This window comes from Hesperophylax consimilis, chromosome 19 (assembly GCF_061612785.1).
Source record: "Hesperophylax consimilis isolate HC1 chromosome 19, BYU_Hcon_1.0, whole genome shotgun sequence".
Lineage (NCBI taxonomy): Eukaryota > Metazoa > Arthropoda > Insecta > Trichoptera > Limnephilidae > Hesperophylax > Hesperophylax consimilis.
Window position 1 is genome coordinate 2588148 of NC_142854.1, and position 23878 is coordinate 2612025.

General features: G+C 35.6%; 1 protein-coding gene across 1 annotated transcript; it reads right to left on the reverse strand.

Annotated features, from left to right (window-relative positions):
* Positions 1 to 17749: 17749 nt before the first annotated feature.
* LOC149414649 (nose resistant to fluoxetine protein 6-like) lies at positions 17750 to 19380 on the reverse strand. The gene is made up of 3 exons (XM_089643289.1): positions 19219 to 19380; positions 18514 to 18656; positions 17750 to 17992 (listed from the first exon to the last, which is right to left on the reverse strand). The coding sequence occupies exons 1-3, from the start codon at positions 19343 to 19345 to the stop codon at positions 17807 to 17809; spliced, it is 456 nt and encodes a 151-aa protein (XP_089499415.1). The 5' UTR covers positions 19346 to 19380; the 3' UTR covers positions 17750 to 17806.
* Between the last annotated feature and the right edge of the window lie 4498 nt (positions 19381 to 23878).

Sequence of the window (23878 nt, forward strand, 5' to 3'; positions counted from 1 at the left end):
TAAGTTTAAAAATGTTTTATTTTCTATTTTAATAATATATAATTCCACCAAGTATAACAGTATAATAAATAAAGTCAGAATCATAATAAAATCGAATAAAAAAGAAATCATTTTAAAAATTTAATCGAGACGAATTGGGACAGTCGGCAAAACTAAAGTTGCAAAATTTACATCGCCTCAGTCGCTAAGATTTCGCAAACCTCATGAAGTGGTTTTTTCAGTTAAGTGCGGCCAAGGTTAATTATTTATACCGAATGAAATGCATCGAGTGTTTTGTAATCTAGAGCCTGTTTTAAATGAGCCGATTGACTGTCAAGACTGAGATCTGATTTCTTAATATTCATTTTATGTGAATAAAAGTCTTAACTGCTCCCATGAAAAATATGTGAAAGAGGAAGGTTGTAAACTAGGATTAAGTAATAGCATTTCCAAAAACACGTGTTCCAAATTATGTCCTCTGCGAACTGTACCTAATTTTATCTAATAAATGTTAATTTCAAGTGTAATTTGCACTGCCTGCACATAATATAAACAAATAATTACGTATGTACATTTTAACGCAGCATCACGTTCATTGTAACTTTGTATTAGTGAACGACGAGAACCGGTGGAAGTAATCTGTCAGCTATAAGTTTACATATGATTACTAATAATATATTATGTATTCGTTTCACAAAAACGGTGCTATACAAATCATCAAAATACTATTATTAGGTACCTGGCTATTCAGATCTGGTCACCAAACACGACTAAATCCATATCATGCAAAGTTTCGATTCCGAATGATGCTATTCATCAGGGCGATATTGGAAGCATACTACTCTGATATATTTTTATTATTTCGACGGCCGGCATAGTCCAGTGGTAACGCATTGGACTGCCATTCCGAAGGTCGCGGGTTCGAACCCGGCGTGCGCAAATAAATTTTATTTGATTAATTTGTGTTATTTCACAATTAATTAATTAAAATAATATATAGTATATTTGCGGCACGTTCCAGAGTGGAAGATACTACCAGTATCGCCCTGGTGTAAGACCACCATTCAGAATTGAAACGTTGCTCCAAATGGCTTTAGCCGTGTTTAGTGACTAGATCTGAATAGCCAGGTACTTCCCCACCTTCCTCTTTCCCTTCCCCACTTACCTTCAGCCTCACAACATCCCCCAATTGGGGATGCCATAGTCTCACTGGCTCCAGACGGGAGCAAGTTGGGACTCATGTGAGGTATTCACTATAAATTTTTTTTTTTTTTAAATTTATTTTGGTTCAATATTTTTTACATTTCAGAGTTATCCAGTAATGTTGGCCTCACTGGGTGGTGGCTTACCCGTGCTGAGGATATGTGATGTTTAAGCATTATATATTGTGTATATGCTAATAAAAATGTAACCCAAAATAATGTATTGCTGTTTAGGAACCTATATTAAATATTTATAAGTAAACCATAACCAAGTGCGAGAAATAATTAACTAAAAAATCTGCCTCAACACAGGTTCGCCTAGCGAGGCAGGTAATGCACAACTTAAAATATAGTATATTACGCCATATCTATATAACACTCTTATATACATATTTACTTTTTCTTCTATTAGAAACAGTTCTATTATTGTAGCATTAGTTTTTCAACAATGTCATTGTTACTTACTTACATTTAGGTATTTTACTTACTAATGATATATTATATATTCTGTAATTTTTTTGATCGAATCGAATTAAAGTAGGTAGATGTTTTGTAGTTTTTTAACAGTAACATTGTGGTTTACTAGTGGATGTTGAAAGAAGTAGGTGTTCGAGAAAGACATAAGCAATAGCGAAGCATTACAGTAATAACATAAAATGATATATTTAGCAAACCTGCTGCTGCTGTCAGCCGATCTTCTGATTGCGATAAAATGATTTCGAGGTCAGAAAACAAAAACAAGATGGATTTCGTAATCGACGATATCAATGTAGGTAGGTACTTGGTGCACGTTTCACATTTTCAGACCAGTATTATTGCGTAGGTACTGGGACTACGTAATTATTGTTACCCGCGAATAATCATGGATTTAAGCTTGACTCGCCGAGATGAAAACCGTGACATTTTGTTTCTAGTGCAATTGAACATTGCTAATTTATTAACAATCTCTTCAAATTATTCATAACCCGGTTAAACATGGAATTTCACTTACCCTTTTGACCTGAGAAAAATAATTTACCTCAGGGCCTATGCCACCTTTGGGGATACTGTGTGGAGGGTCTTTTTAAGGAAAGGAAAGAGAGGAAGATCTGGTACGGAAAAGGGTATGAGGGGTGGGTAGGAATCTTGGGATCAGTGTGTCCAGGAGTGACGGACGTATGAATGTATCCCTCAAAGAGTCAAAGAGAGACCAGGTGGAGAGCTCAAAGGGTCTCCCCAAACCGGCCTCTCCTGATCTGGCATGCCACGCAGGTGTATCCTGAACGGTGACCGCATAAATCATCAAAATGATAATTCATTACATCTTTACAAAGTTATATTAAGTCATGGAAAGTGATGAAACAAAAGTAGGTTAGGTTAGGTTAGAATTTTTTTTTATCGTTTCTAATGACTTTGTATCACTTTTTAAAGGTGTGTTGAGTTGTCACTGTGTTGAGTTATCATGGAACCATCCTGAACACACCTCACCCGATGAACCCGGGCACCCCTGCTAAGTCGCCAAACGTAGTGAACAACTTGGGGTAACCTATGGCAGAGGTGTTGATTGTCCAAAAAAACGTTCCCGAGTTGGCGCACGGTGTCTTGACCGATGTAACATCGTGAATTTTGGTTTTATTTAAAATTAACACCTTTTTGATTGAAAAAATTTTTTGACTTTTTTTTAATATAATTTTTATTTTTTTAAAAACAAAGACAAACATTACTGGGTTACGTATAACCTGAAAATATTTGAAAATCTCCTACTACCACCACAGTAAGCGGAAAATGTTGCTTGTGTTGTGATGGAGGACTTAGCCAGCCGAGGAGTTGAACACACTACGCCTGAGTGGGACCCAAACGCGATGCCAACTCAGCCACTGACCGCTTTTGAACGTGTGTGGACATAATCGTGGGCCAAACATGACTCTATTTGAAGTAATTTAAATGTTGATAGTTTTTTAGTTGATTTCGAAGGCTCGTATCGTTAATATTGTCATTTTATATGTAACACATCTCTTGGATTTTGTTATACAGGGTATATCGGCACTAACCCGACAAACTTTAACCAGCTATTCCTTAGCACATTTGTAGTAAAAAATGTTATGGGCACTTTGCTGTCCGGTAGCATTTTTTTTTTCAATTAAAAACAAAAAAAATTAAAATTTCCATACTACATCACTGTCATTGGCATTGCGTTTCGTGTGCAACAGCTGTTATAAGCAAGTATGTCAAAAAGCGTCTTCGCTCTTTCGCACACACTAAATAATAATAGTTAAAAATGAGACGAATGGTGCCGTGCCATTTCGTTGTGATTGTAAAAGTGCGCCAATATAGGTACACACGTGCATTATTCAACGGAATTCGAATAAAATATTTGCCAGATGGGTTTTCAAACTTTGACAAAGGATAAAACAGTGGTGACATGTGGTGAAAATATGAAGAGTAAATTTTTTATTTAAAAAAAAACGTTACCGGACAGCAAAGTGCACATAAGATTTTTTACTCCAAATATGCTAAGGAATAGCTGGTTAAAGTTTGTCGGGTACGTGCCGATACACCCTGTATAGGTATATTTTTTTCAACAATTTTTTTTTTATATTTCATGTTTTATGAATTTTTTATGGTGACGAAAATAAAGAATATATTTTTTTTTACAAATTTTTAAAAAATTAAATATAGTTTGTTGACTTGAATCCTACAGGAAACCAATATAAAGAAAATATGTCATAACTATTCTAGTAAGTGGTTGCAAAATTTCAGCTACGAATATTTGCGGAAATTTATTTTTTATTAACTTTACTCTATTTGAAGAGATAATTTTTATTATTTATTTTTGGATACGTCAGAGAGTTTTATCGTGATGTGAATTATTATCATTTCTATCTACTAACTTTTATTATTTACATATTTTTCTATACTCTGTCTCTTTCTAAAAATATTTTAGTAGGAACTATAAAATTAAATACAATTTGAACACACAAAATTTATATTTTTTAAGATTTATTTTTAGTACCTACATACCTAAACATTATTTTGATGTTTCAATTTTCTTCCTTTAAATTCTACAAATATAATAATATCATGAGAATGCATTCAATTTTTTTTTGTAGAGTCAGCTTTGTTTGCCCGAGATATGTTTCAGTTTAATTTAGATCTACGCCTTTTTATGCACCTATTTTGTCCAATTCCATCCTACTCCATCCAGAACATAATGTGTTACCTATGCTACTCCATCCAGAACATAATGTGTTACCTATGCTACTCTTTCCAGAACATAATGTGTTACCTATGATACTCCATCAAGAACATAATGTGTTACCTATGCTACTCCATCCAGAACATAATGTGTTACATATGCTACTCCATCCAGAACATAATGTTTTATCTGTGCTACTCCAACCAGAACATAATGTGTTACCTGTGCTACTCCATCCAGAACATAATGTGATACTTATGCTTCTCCATCCAGAACATAATGTGTTATCTGTGCTACTCCATCGAGAACATAATGTGTTACCTGTGCTACCCCATCCAGAACATAATGTGTTACCTGTGCTACTCCATCCAGAACATAATGTGTTACATATGCTACTCCATCCAGAACATAATGTTTTATCTGTGCTACTCCATCCAGAACATAATGTGTTACCTATGAGACTCCATCCAGAACATAATGTGTTATCTGTGCTACTCCATCGAGAACATAATGTGTTACCTATGAGACTCCACCCAGAACATACTGTGTAATCTGTGCTACTCCATCCAGAATGTAATGTGTTACCTATGCCACTCCATACTGAACATAATGTATTACCTATGCTACCCCATCCAGAACATAATGTGTTACCTATGATACCCCATCCAGAACATAATGTGTTACTTATATCAAAATAACAATTAATTAGTTTTAGGAATGATTTTATTGAAATACACAAAGTAGAGATCGGTTTATTATTGTAAGAAATCAAAGAAACAAATTAATGTGTGATATTTTTGTTATTTAGACCTTACAAGTCTAAAAAAAAAAGGTCACTCGATCCTTGATCTTTGGATCTACGATTACTTATCCACAATACTTTGTAAGGCCCACACGTTATAGAATCGTGTTCGTAAAATATAATAATAACAATACATTGAAATTTTACTAAAAGTTTATTAGTTTACCTATCTACTCGTTCGTTAATGGCCCGCAATATAAAGCTACGTATGTTCTACCTTTGTTACTTTTTGTAACAAAAGTAACAAAGCTACACGACGGTCAATATATTATCTACTACTAGTGCACTAGGTGTCTCCATAGTTTACCCATATTAATGCTGCCCGCATCTATCTCGCCTTTGTGTCTACCTACACATTAAACGCATAACTTTTTTGAACAGCCGCACGGAGAAAACTTACTGAAAAAAGTATTGGTTATTTATTAAGAAAATCTTCAAATGAGTCCTAATCCGGTTAAAACCCTTAACCGAATGAATTCATAGGTTTCCTGATCAACTTTTAGTAAAATACGAATGTACAGGGTTTTCCAATAAGAGGTGTTATTTTGATATTCAATCGTAAAATATCAATGGTTTCGTTGCTTGTGTGGCACGTAGCGCCGTCTTGTTGAAAGTAAACGTTGTCCAGATTAATACCATCCAATTCCTGTCATAAAAAATCATTAACATCTCTCGATAGCGCAATCCATTCACCGTAACTGTTGCTTCAGCCTCATTTTCGAAAAAGTAAGGTCCAATGACTCCGCCAGACCATAAACCGCACCAAACAGTCACACGTTGAGGAAAGAGAGGGTTTTCAACAATAACTCTTGGGTTTTCCGAGCCCCAGATGCGACAATTTTGCTTGTTGACGAAGCCACCGAGGTGGAAATGGGCCTCATCACTCAAGATGATTTGCATTTGATTCACTGAAGTGAATTTTAATAATTTCAATGCGTTGTTGAAGCGTAGTTTCTACTTGTCAAATGTCAAAAATGACAGCTTCAAAAGTAACATCTACCGAAATAGCGGGCTATTCAAAATAACACCTCTTATTGGAAAACCCTGTATTATTACGATGCCGGAACACGTGTCCACATTTCGTCATTATTTATTAACAACACACATGCAGGTGCAACAACACGCGTTCCTATATATTAGGAATTTACTAAAAGTTTATCATAAAACGGTCTGCAATCCCGTTTTTAACCGGATTACCAATAATTTTAAGAGATAATTAATAAATTAGCGATACTCATTTTTCTCAATGTGTATTCTTTCTGAATTTACCGATTTGTAATATGATCATACACTGTCATGCATCAGTGTTGATATTAGCACCCCATTATGGGCTGCTAGCCTCGCTTCTTTCTACAAATACACAGTAGTTATCGAATAAAAATATAATGAACTTGACCTACTGATAAAATAATTTACGTATATTATTTATTTATTTACTTAAACGCCATAAAATGGCTTTTACAATAGAGTGATTACAGAACAAGTAATGTGCACACAAAAATATTGTTGCAAGTGATACAGTTGTTAATAGAAGTACAGCTAAACAATACATAATTAAAAGAAATATCTACTGATGAATACTAGGTTTGTATAAGACCTAACATAAATCGAGGTATGAGGTATTTATGATAATGAATAGTAATTAATATAAAGTAAATTATATTAAGGCTTAGAATGCTATAATAACAGAGAATATTTTATTTTATATAACAGAATATTAATATGTATAAAAAAGTGACTTTTTCACATGTATAATCTAGCAAAATATTATAATAGAGTAATTAGTACCTAGTGAGTTTATTGTTGCCTTCAAAATTAATTCTACTTGGAATAGCTGGGCAAGTATCGCAATTTGGCTTCAGTAAAACAGGGCTGTCAACGATTTTATTATACTTTTGGATAAAAAAATAATATATTGTTTTGTTTCCCGACTATGCACCGGTGCCGAAGGGATTAATGATGCTAATTCCTTACCAGTAGAACAAGTATGGCATTTCCACATGACGCCTGTAATCTAAAATGTATAGTCTTCCAAAGGGCCACCCATTTCTGCACAGCATTGAGTCAGGATTTTCAAATTATTTTGGGGCACCAGATCATAGGTGACTACTAATGCAAGTGACTTGCGATTGGTGCAGGGTCAGTAGTTGTACACTACATATTACAGTTGTGTATTATCATGTATTTCATATACCACATAGTGATCTGACAATACACATTATGCATACTCGCTTTGTTATTGAATCATTACCAGATAAGATAAAGCAATTTTTATATATTAATTAGTTTGTGAGTAATCACCGTGATCGTACGGTGATAAATAATGATAAAAATGTTGACTATGTTAAATGATATACTTAAATACTCGTAAAATAAACGACTTAACTTTTTTATTCAAAATTCTAAACACAAAATTCTACTGTTGCGAACTTCTGCAACTCATAAACTTACGAATACCTACAATAACAACACGGCAAAATACACTATTCCACTGCAGCACACATAAGCGGAATTACATTGCGAACTCTCCAATACAACGGTTTCATACTATGGGAAACCAATACTTAGGTGATGTCGATATATTTAATATTAACTTTGCGAATCACGTAAAAGATTTATTCTTAAATCGAAACACTATTCCTAAATAGAAGTTGTATTTTTGTAAACCAGTCAAAACGCTGTATTTTTTAATTTATGTTCTTGTTCTTGTTTTATTTTTGTTTCTTGCGTGTATTTTTTAATGTTATTAAATTTTTATTATTTCTTTCGTATGTTTCAATATGTCATCAAAATGGTTTTTCACAAGGGCGATACTGATTATGACTATCGCCAATAAACACCAACTATTACATTATTTTATCTTAATCATAATTATTTTGTACTCTTTGCTGATTTCGCCCGAGAAACACCATATTCTCAAAATCTCTTTTGCTTTGAACAATATGATATAATTGTCTTCATGTCTTATTTTTCGACATTTGAATGAAAAAAAAAAATTATGAGATGAAAATATTTGCTTTGACATAGAAATTAGATGCACTTAGAAAAGCTGTTTTGTTAACTCCACAGGGATCAGAGCCTATGTCATCATTGTGGATGCTGTGTGGAGGGTGTGTTTGTGGAGAGGAAGGAGTGAACATGTCTCTTGAAGAGACCTGTTCAACTCAATGACGACCCATTCTCGTGTGACTAATGCATGTACAAATGTTGGGCGCGCGTTTGGCGAGTTTCCCGACTATGTACCTGCGCTGAAGGGATCAACTAAGCTAGTTCATCGTAGCATCTGCCATTAAAATACCGCTAGAACAATGACAGCATTCCACCTGACGCCTGTGCTCTAAAGATTTAGGGGACTCCATCAAACGGACCACCTGTTTCTGCAATCAAGGATTTTTCAGTATTTTGGCGCACAGACCGGAGATAGCTGCCAAATTCAACAGTGCGGCGTACTTGCGATTTATAAAAGGTCAGCAGTTAACACTAGAGTTCATTATTTTTATTTTTTTCTTGCTATAATATTGATGAAAATCTAAAACAAACTAACTTATCATTCTCAGCAAGGGTAGCAGAGGGGATGAACCAACACTTAACATTGTCTTTGCAAACACTTCTTGCTTCATTCACGTGCATAGGCACAAAGTTTTATACAGACACAACTCTTCTCAAATATTTGATTCACTAGAAGACGTCATGTTGTTTTCGGGCGTCTCTGACTTCCATCATTCACTTAAACATAACTAGAATTCACTGAGAAACATCGGAGATTAATAAAAGGAGTTTGAATTGTACCTAAGTAATTCAAATTATTGACACAAAATTGTCAACGGATTAATCGTAGGTATTATTATTTATTATAACAACTAATTTATTTATCAGGTAATCGAAGTAACCATACACAACACATAACACTATACATTAAAATATTATCTATAGAGAGTAATCCCTGGATTAACACTAAAAAATAAATCAAATTTTGTGAAATTGTAATAAAAGTTTACTACGATTTCAATTATAAACAAGTTTTGCTGTTTCGAAGGCATTATTGAACTGTGCTGAGGCCACTAACAGACGTTCTATTTTTATTACTTTAATTATACTACAAACTTTCTTATTCATAATGACAACATGTAGTTACTTATTCATAGTTATACTATATAGTTACTTATTCATAATTATAATATGTTGTTGATTATTCATAATTATACTATACATTTACTTATTCGTAATTACAGTATGTAGTTACATTAAATTATTCATTGTAAGCATGTAATTCATGGAAGAATTTTCAATTGTCTTAATTATAAGCATGTAATTCACAGCAGACATAGAACTGTTTTTTATAAATTGAATACTAATATTATTATTATTTTTAATGATAAACGAATGTTAACAAGATAGTCTTTTTATGCATAGCACAAACGATAACAAATTATTATAAGCAATAAAAAATACATGATTTGAACCTTCTGATTGTCGGTCAGCTAGTTTACCACTACATAATATTATTCATGAATACTTAAATGAAAAACTTTAGTTTAAAATTGAATTGTACAAATTAAACAATGAATGATTTATCTGTAATTATGAAAATGAATAAGGTTTCCAATGAATAAACTGAATAACTTACCGAAATTTAAAAATTTAAAAAATGCCCTTTCTTGGTTGTCAAATTGACATTTGACATTTTAACATTTTAGTACGTTTTACTTAGAATTTAAAAATCTACAGTTTAATACGTTAGACATTTTCCTAAGCAGCTATCCTATCTATCCTCGAGATACTACAACTCGCAAATGTTAATTCAAAATTCGACAATGTAACTAAATACGCGTAAATTGGCACGATTATAATTTCGGCAGTATAATTCGTATGTATCTTCGCGCTCGTAGAGTAAACGAAACTGTTCGAAAATTGATTACACGGTCCTTAAATTGCAATCAGAAACAGGGGTGTTCAACACGTTTTTATCTTGTAACCATGTCACTGAATAAATAAACCGTCAGTTGCGAGTTGTAATTATCAAAATTTTCTTTACTTCTGCTGATATTTTGTGAGTAACGCAAAAGACTCTTAACTGCCAGGAACTAGTGAGACAATGGAACCTCCAAATGTTGTAAGGGGAAGGAGATGGGGTTCTACCCAACAGTAATTTGGCTCAGTTGTCAGCGCGGTTGATACCAGTCCCTGGGGAGGAAGGTTCAATCCTCAGTATATATATATATCTCTATATAAATACAAATGTTAATGTTCATTTGTTCAAAATGTTAAATCTCCGAAAGTTCTACATCGATTGCTTTGAAATTGTGACACAATGTTGCATTCGAATACGCGTGTGTTTTTATATACCTATATTTTATAGACGTCACATGTGACAGGTAAAAACATATTTTTTTGAAAAACAGCGCCATTTTTCGGATGTAAAAGCAACACGCGCTATTGTTTCTTTATCTGCACAGACAAACTGAGCCACAGTAACGCATGGCGGTGTACAGCTAGTATATTAATAAACCTTAAAATCTACCTAGAAACTCATAAGATCCTGACAATAAACCAGTTCGGTTTTCGACCGGTAAGAATAAAATTAGTCCTAGATACAGATATTTATTTATTTATTACACGCCCTAGTGGGCTTTTCTTTTTAAAAAAATACAAGCATTTTGTATCAGAGTAAACACTTAAAAATTAATACAATAAAGAAGAATGTAAACATAATGGCAAAAATGAATCCTCACGCATATAATTGAGTTTAAAAGATTCAACAAAAAAAAATAGTAGAAGCGGAGAAGTTATACGGGTACATAGGTCTATTTGTGTCTAGAAGAATAAGAGTGATAGAATAAACAACATTTATACTGATTAGTTTTCAAATGAAATATATCACCCAGATCAGAATATTTGTTTCCGAGATTGTGAAGTCTCGGAATTGGAGAATTTTGGTAAGCTAGTGTCCTGGTGTTATTGAAGTAAAAAGGTAAGAAATGTCGCCATGATTTTTTGGGAACATGGATATTGATACATTGAAGTAATTCGGGACAGTCAATTTTAAAATGTAGTATTCTTTGTAACACTATTAAATCTGTGCTTATTCTTCTTTCTGAAAGTTTCAATAGAGACATTTTATCCAAATGTAATTTATGTTTTGTATAGAATATGCAAATTATAATTTATAAACCTTAGAAACTTCCGTTGAATATTTTCAATGTTATCTGAAAAGATTGTAAGAGGAAGAATATTTGACATCAAAACATCAAAATTAGAAGTTCTATTTTAACCGTTTGTTCAGTATACTTATGAAAATAATAGGTAGGTTCATTTCCCAAGGGATTAAAACATAAAGGTGACTTTTGTAGTTTTTTGTTTTGTTTTGTTTGTTTTGTTTATTTGTTTGATTTTTTGCTTGTTTATTGGGTTGTTTGTTTGTTGTTGTTTTTGTTCGCAGGTCCTAAAACAGGGTTTTATCCTAGATGGATAGACAAAACATTTTTCAATTGTATATAATAACCGTACTAAATACATTTTTTTTTTAAATATAAATTAGACGTACTTAAACAAAGTTTGTTGTTTACGGGTTGATTTAAAAAAAAATAAATTATTTTATTACAAATTTCATGAATTGTATATTACAAGAATTTCAAAATCCACCGTCTTATCTTCCCTGTCACCATCGGCGAGCGATAATACATAAGTTTATCTGGTGCACGTAGTACCAACACAGTCCTATCTTTACTGTACAATGTACATACTCTATGCGTAGGGTCAATTTATACGCTTTATGAAACAGCTGAGATGGTATCATAGAAATCGTCGCCGTCTGATGAGAAATATGAACTACATAAAGAAAAAATACCAAGATATCGAAGTTAACCACAGAAAAATTAAAATGTACACTTCTATTAAACCAAAGTTTGTGACCGCGAAAAAAATTACGAAACTTGTACATTATTAATTATTTTTATATGTAAGGTACCAATAATGTTTGTAATACATTTGTCTAGTCAAAAATGATTTTTTTTCGATATCAGTAATTTTAGTTCAGCGCTTAGACGAAAAAACGTATGGTGTTATATATAGACGTTTTTATAACTTGTAATGTTTGATTTTGTTATCAAACATTAAAAACGAACACTAAGTTAAACATTGAAAACAAACGTCAACAGATTATCTAAGAAATTACCGGATCACGAAATTTTGGAATTGTTACAATGTCTCCTCGTTATATTTAAAACTATCTAATTAGAAATCATTGATTTAAATTCTTTAAAACATACGAGTGTCAACAGCTTCATATTTGGGGTAAACTCGGATTTATATTGGGGGTACATCTTAACATTCTCACATCATAATTATATATAGATACATTGTTACAATTTTTTCCAGTGTAAAAAATGTTAGTTACAAAATCTGCAAGAAAGGAGATTTATATATAAATATTCCCGCTTGACATTTGAACGTAGTAAATATGGAAAACTTTTAAATGCAAAGAGAAAGCTTAGTGTTTTCTCTTTCTAAAACTCTTTAACTCTTTCAAAACATGTATTATGTCTGACCATAATGTGAAATAGAATAGGATGTCTCATATTGTACCACATATGGCACAATGTGATCCGTGTGGTTAATAATAATAATAATAATTATTAGAGTTTATTCCAGAATGTATTCAGGGATAGTGCAATGTAAAACATTCCATAATACTCGTATATAGAATAATTGGAATAAGACAAAATAATAATACATAGATAGGTACGAAAAATGCGGAATTTAAGTGAAAAAAGATAAAAACCAAATGTGTGTAAGCAGCCGTTTAAGGAGGATATTTGGGCATCTCCCGTCTCCAGAAGGCCATCGGGGGGATTCCCTCCAGGTAACCATGGCAGTGATGATTGTGTTATTTGATTGGCGTAGTCTGCGCCATAAGCATCCCATGTGGTTGCGGAGAAGCGCTCTGAAAGACTGCACTCGTTGCGCTGCAGTATCTCGGTAGGCGGAATAGTTGGCGACAAGCATTATTGTGAGCGACTTTTAGCTTATGCTATTGGGATGCAGTGTAATCTACCCACAGTTCAGCGTACAGCGATGTGCAAAATGCGTTGAATAGTATCCAAACATCAAAAGTGAAAACGCCTTGACAGCATACCTGCTCTAACGGATATCGATCTTCTTTTCTTTCCAAATCCTCGATGTCTTTCAGGTCGTCTGTGATAATATGTCCCAGGTATTTGACGCTACGTCTAACATCCATTTTCTTTCCATCTAGCCATACTGAAGGTGTTAGCATGTTTTCGTTTTTGCATTTGAAAACCATAACTATTGATTTGGACGTATTATATACAAGATTATGATTTTTTGCAAAATCTTCACATATTTGGAGTAGTTTCATTAGTGCGATAAGTGACGGTGCTAGAAGAACCGTATCATCTGCGTAATTAATATTGTTTACACATACTCCTTGAACATGGCAACCTATCTTACTATAATTAAGTCTTTGAATTAGTTCATCAGTGTAAATATTAAAGAGTGCTGGAGACATGCTTCCTCCTTGCCTTACGCCACAAAAAAAGTGGGTTGGAAAACTCGCCAGACCATTTCACCACATTTTCTTGCTGCGTTCGCCAAAAATTGATAGAATCGCATTATATCTTCCGAAACTACTCTTTTCCTAAGTTTTTTCCAGAGTTTCTTGTGACAAACACGATCGAACGCTTTGCTTAGATCTAGGAAGCAGGTATAGATTGGCGTTTTCCTTAGTTTATAATAACTGATGGTTTCGTTTAAGAAATACATTACCGTAGATGTTGACAGTGCAGATTTAAGTCCGAACTAGTTATCCTGCCTTTAGATGGTCTGTTACAAACGTCGATATATTTTTTTAAATAATCTCTCCATGGCAGTCGAGAGTGAAATTGGTTGGTGGTTATTGATCACGGATGGATCAAGTTTTGTTGATTTAATTATGGAAATAATTTCCATCCTCGTCATTTCATTCGGGATGTACCTATAACGCATAATATTTGAAAATAGTTTTGCTAGGATAATATGAATCTCTGGCCCAGCATACTTACTGTGCTCAAGAGCTATAAAGTAATGTCCTGTAGCCATTTCTCTTACAGCTTTTTCTACCATATGTCGAGTAATGCTGTTAGTTACCTTCAGAGATTTTTCCGCCACTTCTTCACCCGCCATGCAAAGGAAGTTAAGAAATTCACTGGCGATATTTTCCCTTATTCTTACTCCATTCACAAAGAGATTCGCATTAGTTTTAAATTCTGAAGAGGTTTTTTGCCAAAATTGGTTAAAAAGGCCACGAATGATGAGGCGCCCCTGTACAGAATACGACCTTTAACAATATTTTTGGCGCCCAAGGGCAATAAGTTGTGACGTCACACGTTCTACCTTTCACCGAGTTTTTCTACGGACGTCCTATTTAAGTACCTACATAATATGATTATATTATGTTTTATATTTATTTATTTTTAAGAATGCTTTTACGTACAATGAAGTTAATCTTTTTTTGAGAAATTACAACGAAAATAAATAATAATACAAATGTATAAGAGTTAACAAAATAGAGGCAAACAGAAAAATGAAATATGTAACAAAAAAGAGTTAATCTGCCAATATCCTCCAGATCACAGAATATATTAACCTGAAGGATCCGACCAACTACAATTGTAGTTGAAGGAAAATTCTCCTACAAGCCGACCCACTACAATAGCAGTTTCGAGAATTCGTCATGTTCATCTCTAAATATTGAGTTAATTTACCGGTAAATTTTCGAAGTAAAAGGTTCATACTCTAAAACTGAATGTTTTCTATCATACCATTTAAAGAGGAACTCCTTTTTACTTACAGTGATTTTTTAATTAATTTTTTTGTATCCATGTATCCCTTCACAATTCATCAAACTTTTTGTCACGCGCATACAGTCTCGTAACGCGCGTCGATGTATGCGTGTCGTCCCGTTGCCGCGAGTGTGTTTACATTACAGGCTGAGTTATTGCTACTTGCGGTGAACATAATTGTTTACTAGAATTTTTTATCTTTATAGCTAATAATAAACTGTTTGAGAAATGTGAAATCCTTTGTCCAATATAAGATAATCTTGTTAATATTTACATTAGTGAAGTGATTACTTTAGATATACCATTTTATTTAGGAACATTTATTCTTCGGGTGTCTTCAAAAATATTCCGTTGCGGTGCATATTCTTCCATGGTCCATTTTTTATAAGTAGTTTGGGTTTTTAATTCTTAAAAATGAATAACGAAGACATCGAAAACTTTGTGTTAGATTGTGATTCGGACTTTTCCATGAGTGATGATGAAGACTATATTCCAGAAGATTTGGAGAGTTTAGATGAATCATCAGAAAACGGAGATAATGAAATTGACATTTCTGATTTGGACGAACATTCCTCCCCTGATATAAATTTTATGAATTTCTCGCCAATATGGGAAAATGGAATTAATTTCCAACCTGAAGAACACAATTTTAATCAACAATCTGGTTTAAGAGATTGTGAACTCAATCAGGAGAGTAGTGAAGTTGAATTTTTTGAACTTTTCCTAAATAAAACTGTCGTGGGTTGCATTACAACCGAAACCAACAGATATTTTGATACTGTAAAATCACAAAAAGTATTTGCTCCAAATTCGAGTTTACATAAATGGAAAAATGTTGATACAGAGGAAATATATGTGTTCATTGCCCTGACTATGCTAATGGCAAGAAGCAAGAAGGGAAAAACCGTCAATATTGGACACTAGACAAGCTCATTTCATCGCCAATATTTGGAGAAACCATGTCAAGAGATCGATATTTATCCATTTTAAGCATGCTCCATTTTTCAGATAATGAAAAACAAAAAAGGGGTGATACGACATATAAAATAAGAGATTTTGTGGATATGGTGTGCAGTCAGTTTAAAAAATTCTTTTATCCATACGAGAATTTGTGCATTGACGAATCTTTGGTATTATTCAAAGGTAGATTATCAATTAAGCAATATCTCCCAGCAAAAAGACATCGATTTGGCGTCAAACTATTTGTTTTATGTGATTGTAAAACCGGTTTCATTTTACAATTTGTTATTTATTATGGAGCTAAAACGGACATTAACATACCAAATGTGGAAAAAGGCATATCGAAGCAATTGATGGTTTCTGGGAAAGTTGTGGTGTCATTATTGGCTGACTATTTAGGAAAGGGCCACACTGTATACACAGAAAACTGGTATACGAGCCCTTTTTTATTTAGTTATTTACATAGTAAAACCACCAATGCTTGTGGCACTGTTAAAAAGTCGCGAAAATGTTTACCACCATTTGGTGATGTAAAAAAGGGAGACTTTTTTTGCAATCAAATGGCATGATAAAAGGGACGTTCATATGCTGACCACATCACACAACGCTTCAATGGTAGAAACAGGAAAAGCGAATTGGAAAACAAATGATCCAATAGTAAAACCCAGTTGTATATTAAATTATAATAGGAATATGGGGGGGGGGGTTGATAGGTCAGACATGTTGATAACCTTCGTGCAATGTGTTCGTAAAACTGTTAAGTGGTACAAAAAAATTGCGTTTCGGACAATCGATGTAGTTTTAATAAATGCCCACGCGATGTATAAGTAGAAAAACTAAAAAAGATGTGAGCCTCACAGATTTTTATTTAGAAGTTATCAGGCAACTCATTCAAAAACATCATGTTCCCGGCTTATCAAGAAGAGTTAATCGAGTTGGCGAAAATCCGCTGAGGCTAATTGCCAGACATTTTCTGTCAGATTTTCCACAGGCCGCAAATTCTAAGAGAAAATCGGTGTACCGGGAATGTTATGTTTGCAAACACACAAAACTCAATCCAAAACGTCGCGTTCAGACACGATATTGGTGTTCGGACTGTGAAGTTGCCTTATGCCCTACTACATGTTTTAAAATATATCATACTGTACAGAAGTTTTAATAATTAAAGTGTCCGCAGCGCTTAATACTCTTATGGTAACCCTATCTAATATGGACATGGTGTTTTGTAAGTGTATGTGTGGCCGGCGGAAAAAAGCGACTGCGTAGCAAGAAATCAATAATTGTAATCAATGTGTTTATAAAACTGCAGATAAATCTTCATAAGATGACTGACAAAGGTACATTATTTATTTGTAAAGAAAAAATTCTTCGATATTATAATGAATAAATAAACAATGAGTGATTATATTTGGAGTGGCGGCATTTTGAAGGTAAATTTGCTTTTAAATTTAACATTAAAAAAAAATCGGAAGTTGCGCCACAATACGAAGTATATCAAAAAACTACAAATAAATATTAGTATATCTGTGTGAAAGGATAGAATGGCCAACCTTATGATTCCAGAGATAGCCTCATTTTTAATGTCAGTGCCATACAAATTTTTCTTAAAAAAATGATAACTCCTTCATTTGTACACGCAATTTCTTCGTACGAAATTTTATAGCATAGTAATGATCAGCAGAATCCATTTCTAGCCAAAAAAAGTACCCTTGAAAATTCAAGTCTCTATGTCTATGAAAGGCGATTTTCAGCCCACTGTGTGCCGCTGATGTAATTGTAAGAAAAACAGAAATTCAACATTATGCAAAGTATTTTATTATATGCAAATTTTTATATCACATCAATTTTATTATATATTTTTTTTCTCAGTGACATTATTGTTCAGAGAATTGTTTAAAAGTTTTACCTCCTTGGCTTTGTATTTTTTATCTCCCAGCAGCAATTTTTTCAGTTCAAAGAATGGAGCCTCAAACAGAATAGAGAAAGCGAAAGCAACGATGAAACATAGCAATACATAACCCAGCCCGTTCACAATCTAGAAACAAAGAAATTTTTAAACTGTTATTGGCTGTATAAAGATTCGTAGAAATGTTAACATTATAGCAATCGAGTATGGTAACTGCTTCTAGTCTAGAATTGACCGTGGGGATGCGGCAAGAGGTGAGCTGCATTCTCTCTATAGATCGGTGAAAAAAAAATAGAACTAAGTATCCAGTTTGTTCAGATCTTGGCCGCGATACAATGTGTAAAAAATCACCGTAACGGTTGTGAAGTGATTATTGTTGGTGGACAAAGGAGAACGTTCCTGGGTCCAAACTGCCTAAAAGAGATTTTTTATTCTTCTTGAAAAGGTTAAAGATAAGGAGGTTTGGATCGGAATGATAGATTACCGACTTCTTCATAAAACACTGGCAGCAGTTCCAGAGGATCTTTCCTATAGGTAGGCCTCCGCAGGCAAAGTTGGAAAGCAATGGACTAGGGCGGCTAAAGCAGCCCGGGACAGGAACCCAAATGATGTAATAATTATTCTTTTGATTATAAACACATTGAGCTCACCATAGTAGGCAATCCACACTCCCAAGCTTTGTCGGTGTAGCTGACGATAACTTTTATGACCATGGGGTTGATAAGGTACACACAGTAGGAGGCTTTCCCAAGAGGAATCCAGAATCTGTGAGACAGGAAACTGTTTACGAAACCTGTAAACACATACAGTTATTAGAAAGGATAAACAAACAACCACTAAGCCTTTTCCTACACAGGTGGGCAGGGGATAGACATCACAAGTTTGTCTTGGCAGGTACTACTTGCTTCATTCACACGAATACATTGTCTAATACATAATATTATTCTGTTATTCTCACTCTCGACATTGCCCAACTCAAATATTTAATTCACACAAATATTCTCCTTACACTCCTTTCTACGGTCATTCGCTTCACATGCCCAAACCACCTAAGCGTCCATTTCTTAATCTTACTCATTACGCTTACATCAGCCTTGATTTTTTTGCAAATATCCACATTTTTAACATGGTTTTACCAAACAAGAATCTCATTTCTACAGCAACAGTCCATTTTAACCCTAGTTCCATGCCTCACTGCCATAATCGTTCATTCGGGCTGGTACTCTCAGTAATATTTTGTGGACTGATGGCTTCGCTTTTTTTTATCGCAGCCAATTTTGTTTAGTCTTCTATTAATGGAGTTTCCTGCATTTAACCTTATTTTTATACACTTCCAAATGATTGGCGATACTCACCACCGTTCCCAGAGAGGCAGGCCAGCATGAACCACACAGTGCTGACGGCCCAGGCGGTTCTACCGAGGCCCATGTACAGTGCACTGGACAGTAGGCTCATGTCCTTGTCTGCAAAGCCAAACATCATGCTCGTCCCCAGGCCCACCCCAACCACCCAGCAAAGAGTCAATCCTGTCTGTAATGGAGCCACGTATATTAGTTTTCAACAGTATATTATTTATATATTTTTGGAATAACTTAACGAGTAAAACCTCAAATTATAATATTTAATAATTTAACGACTCTCAAACAAAAATAAGAAACGGAAAAATCGAAAAAGATTCGATCGCATCAAGGAATTGAATCCAGGGCCCTCAGCCTTGCCGGGCGAGTATTTAAATAAGAATCAGGCTTGTTACGATAATTCTCCTTCTAAACTTGTATGTAATTGAAGGCGCGCGTTCTCCAATCGTGCACGAGTTTTAATCAGTACGCATGGTATTTGCAATTATAAACCCGTGCACGATTGGAGGACGCGCGACTCGAGATATTGATAGATATTCGTGCAATGGAGCAATGGGCAATTGATTGAGCATTGAGAGATTGAACGAGGCCGTCTAACCCTATCAAGAGACCCCTGTCCCCCCAAGGACCCCAACCAATCGAGTACAGCAACAGCTATAACGGTCGGTCCGCCAATAATAATAATTCTAATTTTTCACCGCAGGCGCTGGCAGGAAACATCGTGTTCCCCCGGTGGTGATGACCCTGGGTAAAATGACACACCCCCAAATCACATCTACGGTGCAAGGCCATCTGGGGGTATGCAAATTGTTTTCTTTCACGCAAAACAGGGACTGCACGGCCAACATCTTCGTACGTACAATAGAGGACCACCGGGCGCTCACCAACGGGTTGCGGAGGCTCGCGGCTCCCACACGTTCACGGCCGAGGCTGAAAAGCTGAAGAAGGCCGTCATCAAGGGTCTGCTGAGGGCGGACTTGGCCGACATCGCAGAGGACCTGGAAGCACAAGGCTTCCCGGCTGTCAAGGTCAAGGTGGTCAGGATGACGACCTCCTCCGACGAAAACCCCATACAAGGAATGAACATGGGACAGCTGCGGCTGTCAAGTACCTGTGCCACTGCCGCATACGCCTGCAGAAGCACAGAAGCAACCACCTGCAGCACGGCACCCAGTGCCACCGGTGCCAGGAACGGAAAGCACGGGTCCTGGAATTGCTCGCACACGCAAAGGTACGTGCATGCTTCGTGAGATGAGCCCGCCGTATGCTGCAGAGGAAAGCCGAGGCTGCCCTGAGCGGGTAGCATACGTCGCCTCAATCCAACAACGACCCGTCAGACAGTCCCAACGCCCGGCACAACAGAACCTCGACAGGCCACCTCCTCAGGTGAAGACGGATGGACGCCCCTGTGCCCACGTAGCCAGAGGCTCCGCCCCCATTCAACAGCAGTACGAACTCCATCCGCCCCGCCCCCAGTCCCGCCCCATGTCCCGCCCGCAACAGGAGCCCGAGCGTGCGTCTACGTGGACATCATGGCCCTGCTCCAAGGTCTCCTGAAGGTGAACTCCCAGTTTTCCCACTGCACATCAGAGGCTGAGAAGCTCATCATCTTGATGGAGCTAATTACAACCACTCTCGAAGTGTAATTCCGAGGTGGTGAGAATCCTCATGTGGAACGCCAACAACAACTGCTTCAAGACCGACCAACTGCTCGCCCTGGCAAACGACACAAAAATCATCCTCATCCTCACATCAGAAACACACTTGAAACCGAACGCGCCGCTGAGAGTGCCAGGCTTCGAGATTCATCGAGACGACCGACAGGAGGGTCCACCATATTCTTTCGTCAATCCATCACATCCACGAGAATCCCCACTCCAAAGTTGAAGCACATTAAAGCCACGAATATTATCGAAGTCACCATGGAGGGTAGAACATATACCATCATCGCCGTCTACTGCAATAATCATAGACTAATATTAGACTAGACACGGCATATCCATTGAAAAATAACCCTAACACAAGTTTGGTTTGGTTCACTTGCACATTTATGAAAAGGCCCACGCATTGTGTCACAGTGAGAAATGGGCACTGTGCATTGCGTTTTGCCTTTTGTTGGTCAAGAATTTACTTATTTTGCTTCCCAGCTATGACTGGGCAAGTTCATTTTTTCAATCACAAAAATAACCCAGTTCCAAATATTTTAGATTGTACCTATCGCGGATTTTATTTTATAAAATGTAATCGGCTATCTGAATACAAAAAAAACAAGTACCTTACAGATAGCTTGAAGGCAGCGCATTAACAAATGTCAGAAATTAATAGAATTGCACGATCGACATCATTTTTTTTTTTTTTAATAGTGAATACCTCACAAAAGTCCCAACTGCTCCCGTCTGGAGCCAGTGAGACTATGGCATCCCCAATTGGGGGATGTTGTGAGGCTGAAGGTAAGTGGGGGAAGGGAAAGAGGTAGGTGGGGAAGTACCTGGCTATTCAGATCTAGTCACTAAACACGGCTAAAGCCATTTGGAGCAACGTTTCAATTCTGAATGGTGGTCTTACACCAGGGCGATACTGGTAGTATCTTCCACTCTGGAACGTGCCGCAAATATACTATATATTATTTTAATTAATTAATTGTGAAATAACACAAATTAATCAAATAAAATTTATTTGCGCACGCCGGGTTCGAACCCGCGACCTTCGGAATGGCAGTCCAATGCGTTACCACTGGACTATGCCGGCCGTCAAATGCTATCAACTCCTAATCATGACGTCATGCAGTGTGTGATACACTTTTAACGAATACATATAAATAATACGACATGGCACGAGCCTGGCACATGATAATTATTGATGTGTTGGTTAAAATCACGCGTTTTTACTTGATACGCGCAAAAAACTTCAGAAGTATGGGTCATTTATTTGGGCTTGTTTCTAATTCAGGGTTTTATTAAGTCCACAATTATTTGCGTACTAAATTATATGAAAAAATCGCGTCGATGAGTAATTTATTTTGTGTGTACTATGTTAATTATATTTTTCTTTTTATTGAAAAAATTTATATTACAAAGTATACATATATATATTACACATACCTTTTTTTATTATATATTGAGCAATTTTTTAAATGTTACCTTAATCAGCGCAACAACTATTTGCGACAAGCGATGTTGTGTTATAGCAAAAATGTGTCGTTTTTTGTCATTTTTTGAAGTGATGAAGGTGGTGGAAGAAATGTTGCATGAAAAAGAAAGTTCATGTAGGCTTAAATTGTTAGGTATAGGAATAAATATTTTCTATATACCTACATTCCGATAATTATTCTTAAAATATCTTATTTTCGCTTAGGTTTCCCCACAAATCGAGAAAAAATTGAAAAATGAATGGATATATGCAATCCGGATTGAATTATGTGAAAATAACTCGGTAATATTTATTATATATTGTAGAGTTACAAATACGTAAATAAATGAGTATTTGCTAATTTATTTAAAAAAAAAAGATTGCTGGCCTTTAACGAATGAATGAACAGGTTTCTGGTTGAACTTTTAGTAAATTTCGAATATATTCATTATCACGATGTCGGATCAGAGTTTTAATAATTAATTTAAAAAAGGGATTGCAGGCCCTTAACGAATGAATTATATCCCAAAGGTTTCATGTTAAATTTTTAGTAAATATCGAATACACTAACTATCACAAATTCGGAACACGTTGACCGTACCATCATCAGGAAACCATGTGTGAAATCACCAGGAAATCATTTTCATCCCAAACATTTAGACTGCAATTTCCTTCATGTCCTTTATAATCTCTGAGCATGCTGTGTGGAAGAGAATTTAATATACCTACAAATTAGGTATCGTTGCTTAATCTGAGAAAGGCATAGACATATGAATATTAGTAGACCTGCCCTAAGTGATTAAAAGCGTATTATTCCCCACTCCCCATACCGGTTCCATTGGAGCCGGCTGTGCTCGCGTATGGCCTCAAGTGAATTTAGAAAACGTGACGTCATCATTCTTGTGCGAACTATGGTCGAGGCATCATCGGTTCATTTTACGAAATAACACGGCAAAATGGTGACTTGTACTATGACGGCCGGCGTGGTCTAGTGGTATACGCTTTTGACTACAGATCCGAAGGTCGCGGGTTCGAACCCGGCGTGCGCAAATAAATTTTATTTGATTAATTTGTGTTATTTCACAATTAATTAATTTAAAATAATATATAGTATATTTGCGGCACGTTCCAGAGTGGAAGATACTCTCAGTATCGCCCTGGTGTAAGACCACCATTCAGAATTGAAACGTTGCTTGAAATGGCTTTAGCCGTGTTTGGTGACCAGATCTGAATAGCCAGGTACTTCCCCACCTTCCTCCTCCCCATCTCCCTCCCCTCCACAATACCCTCAGCCTCACAACATACCCCAATTGGGGATGCCATAGTCTCACTGGCTCCAGACGGGAGCAGTTGGGACTCTTGTGCGGTAATACTGTAAAAAAAAAAAAAAAAAAATGAAAACTTGTAAAAATAGATGTGAAAAAGAGAATAAACCCAATTGTCGTATTACATTCCATATATAAGCATTATTTTACTTTATTTTAAGCATATTCACATCGTATAATATGGATCAGTTGTAGAAACATAA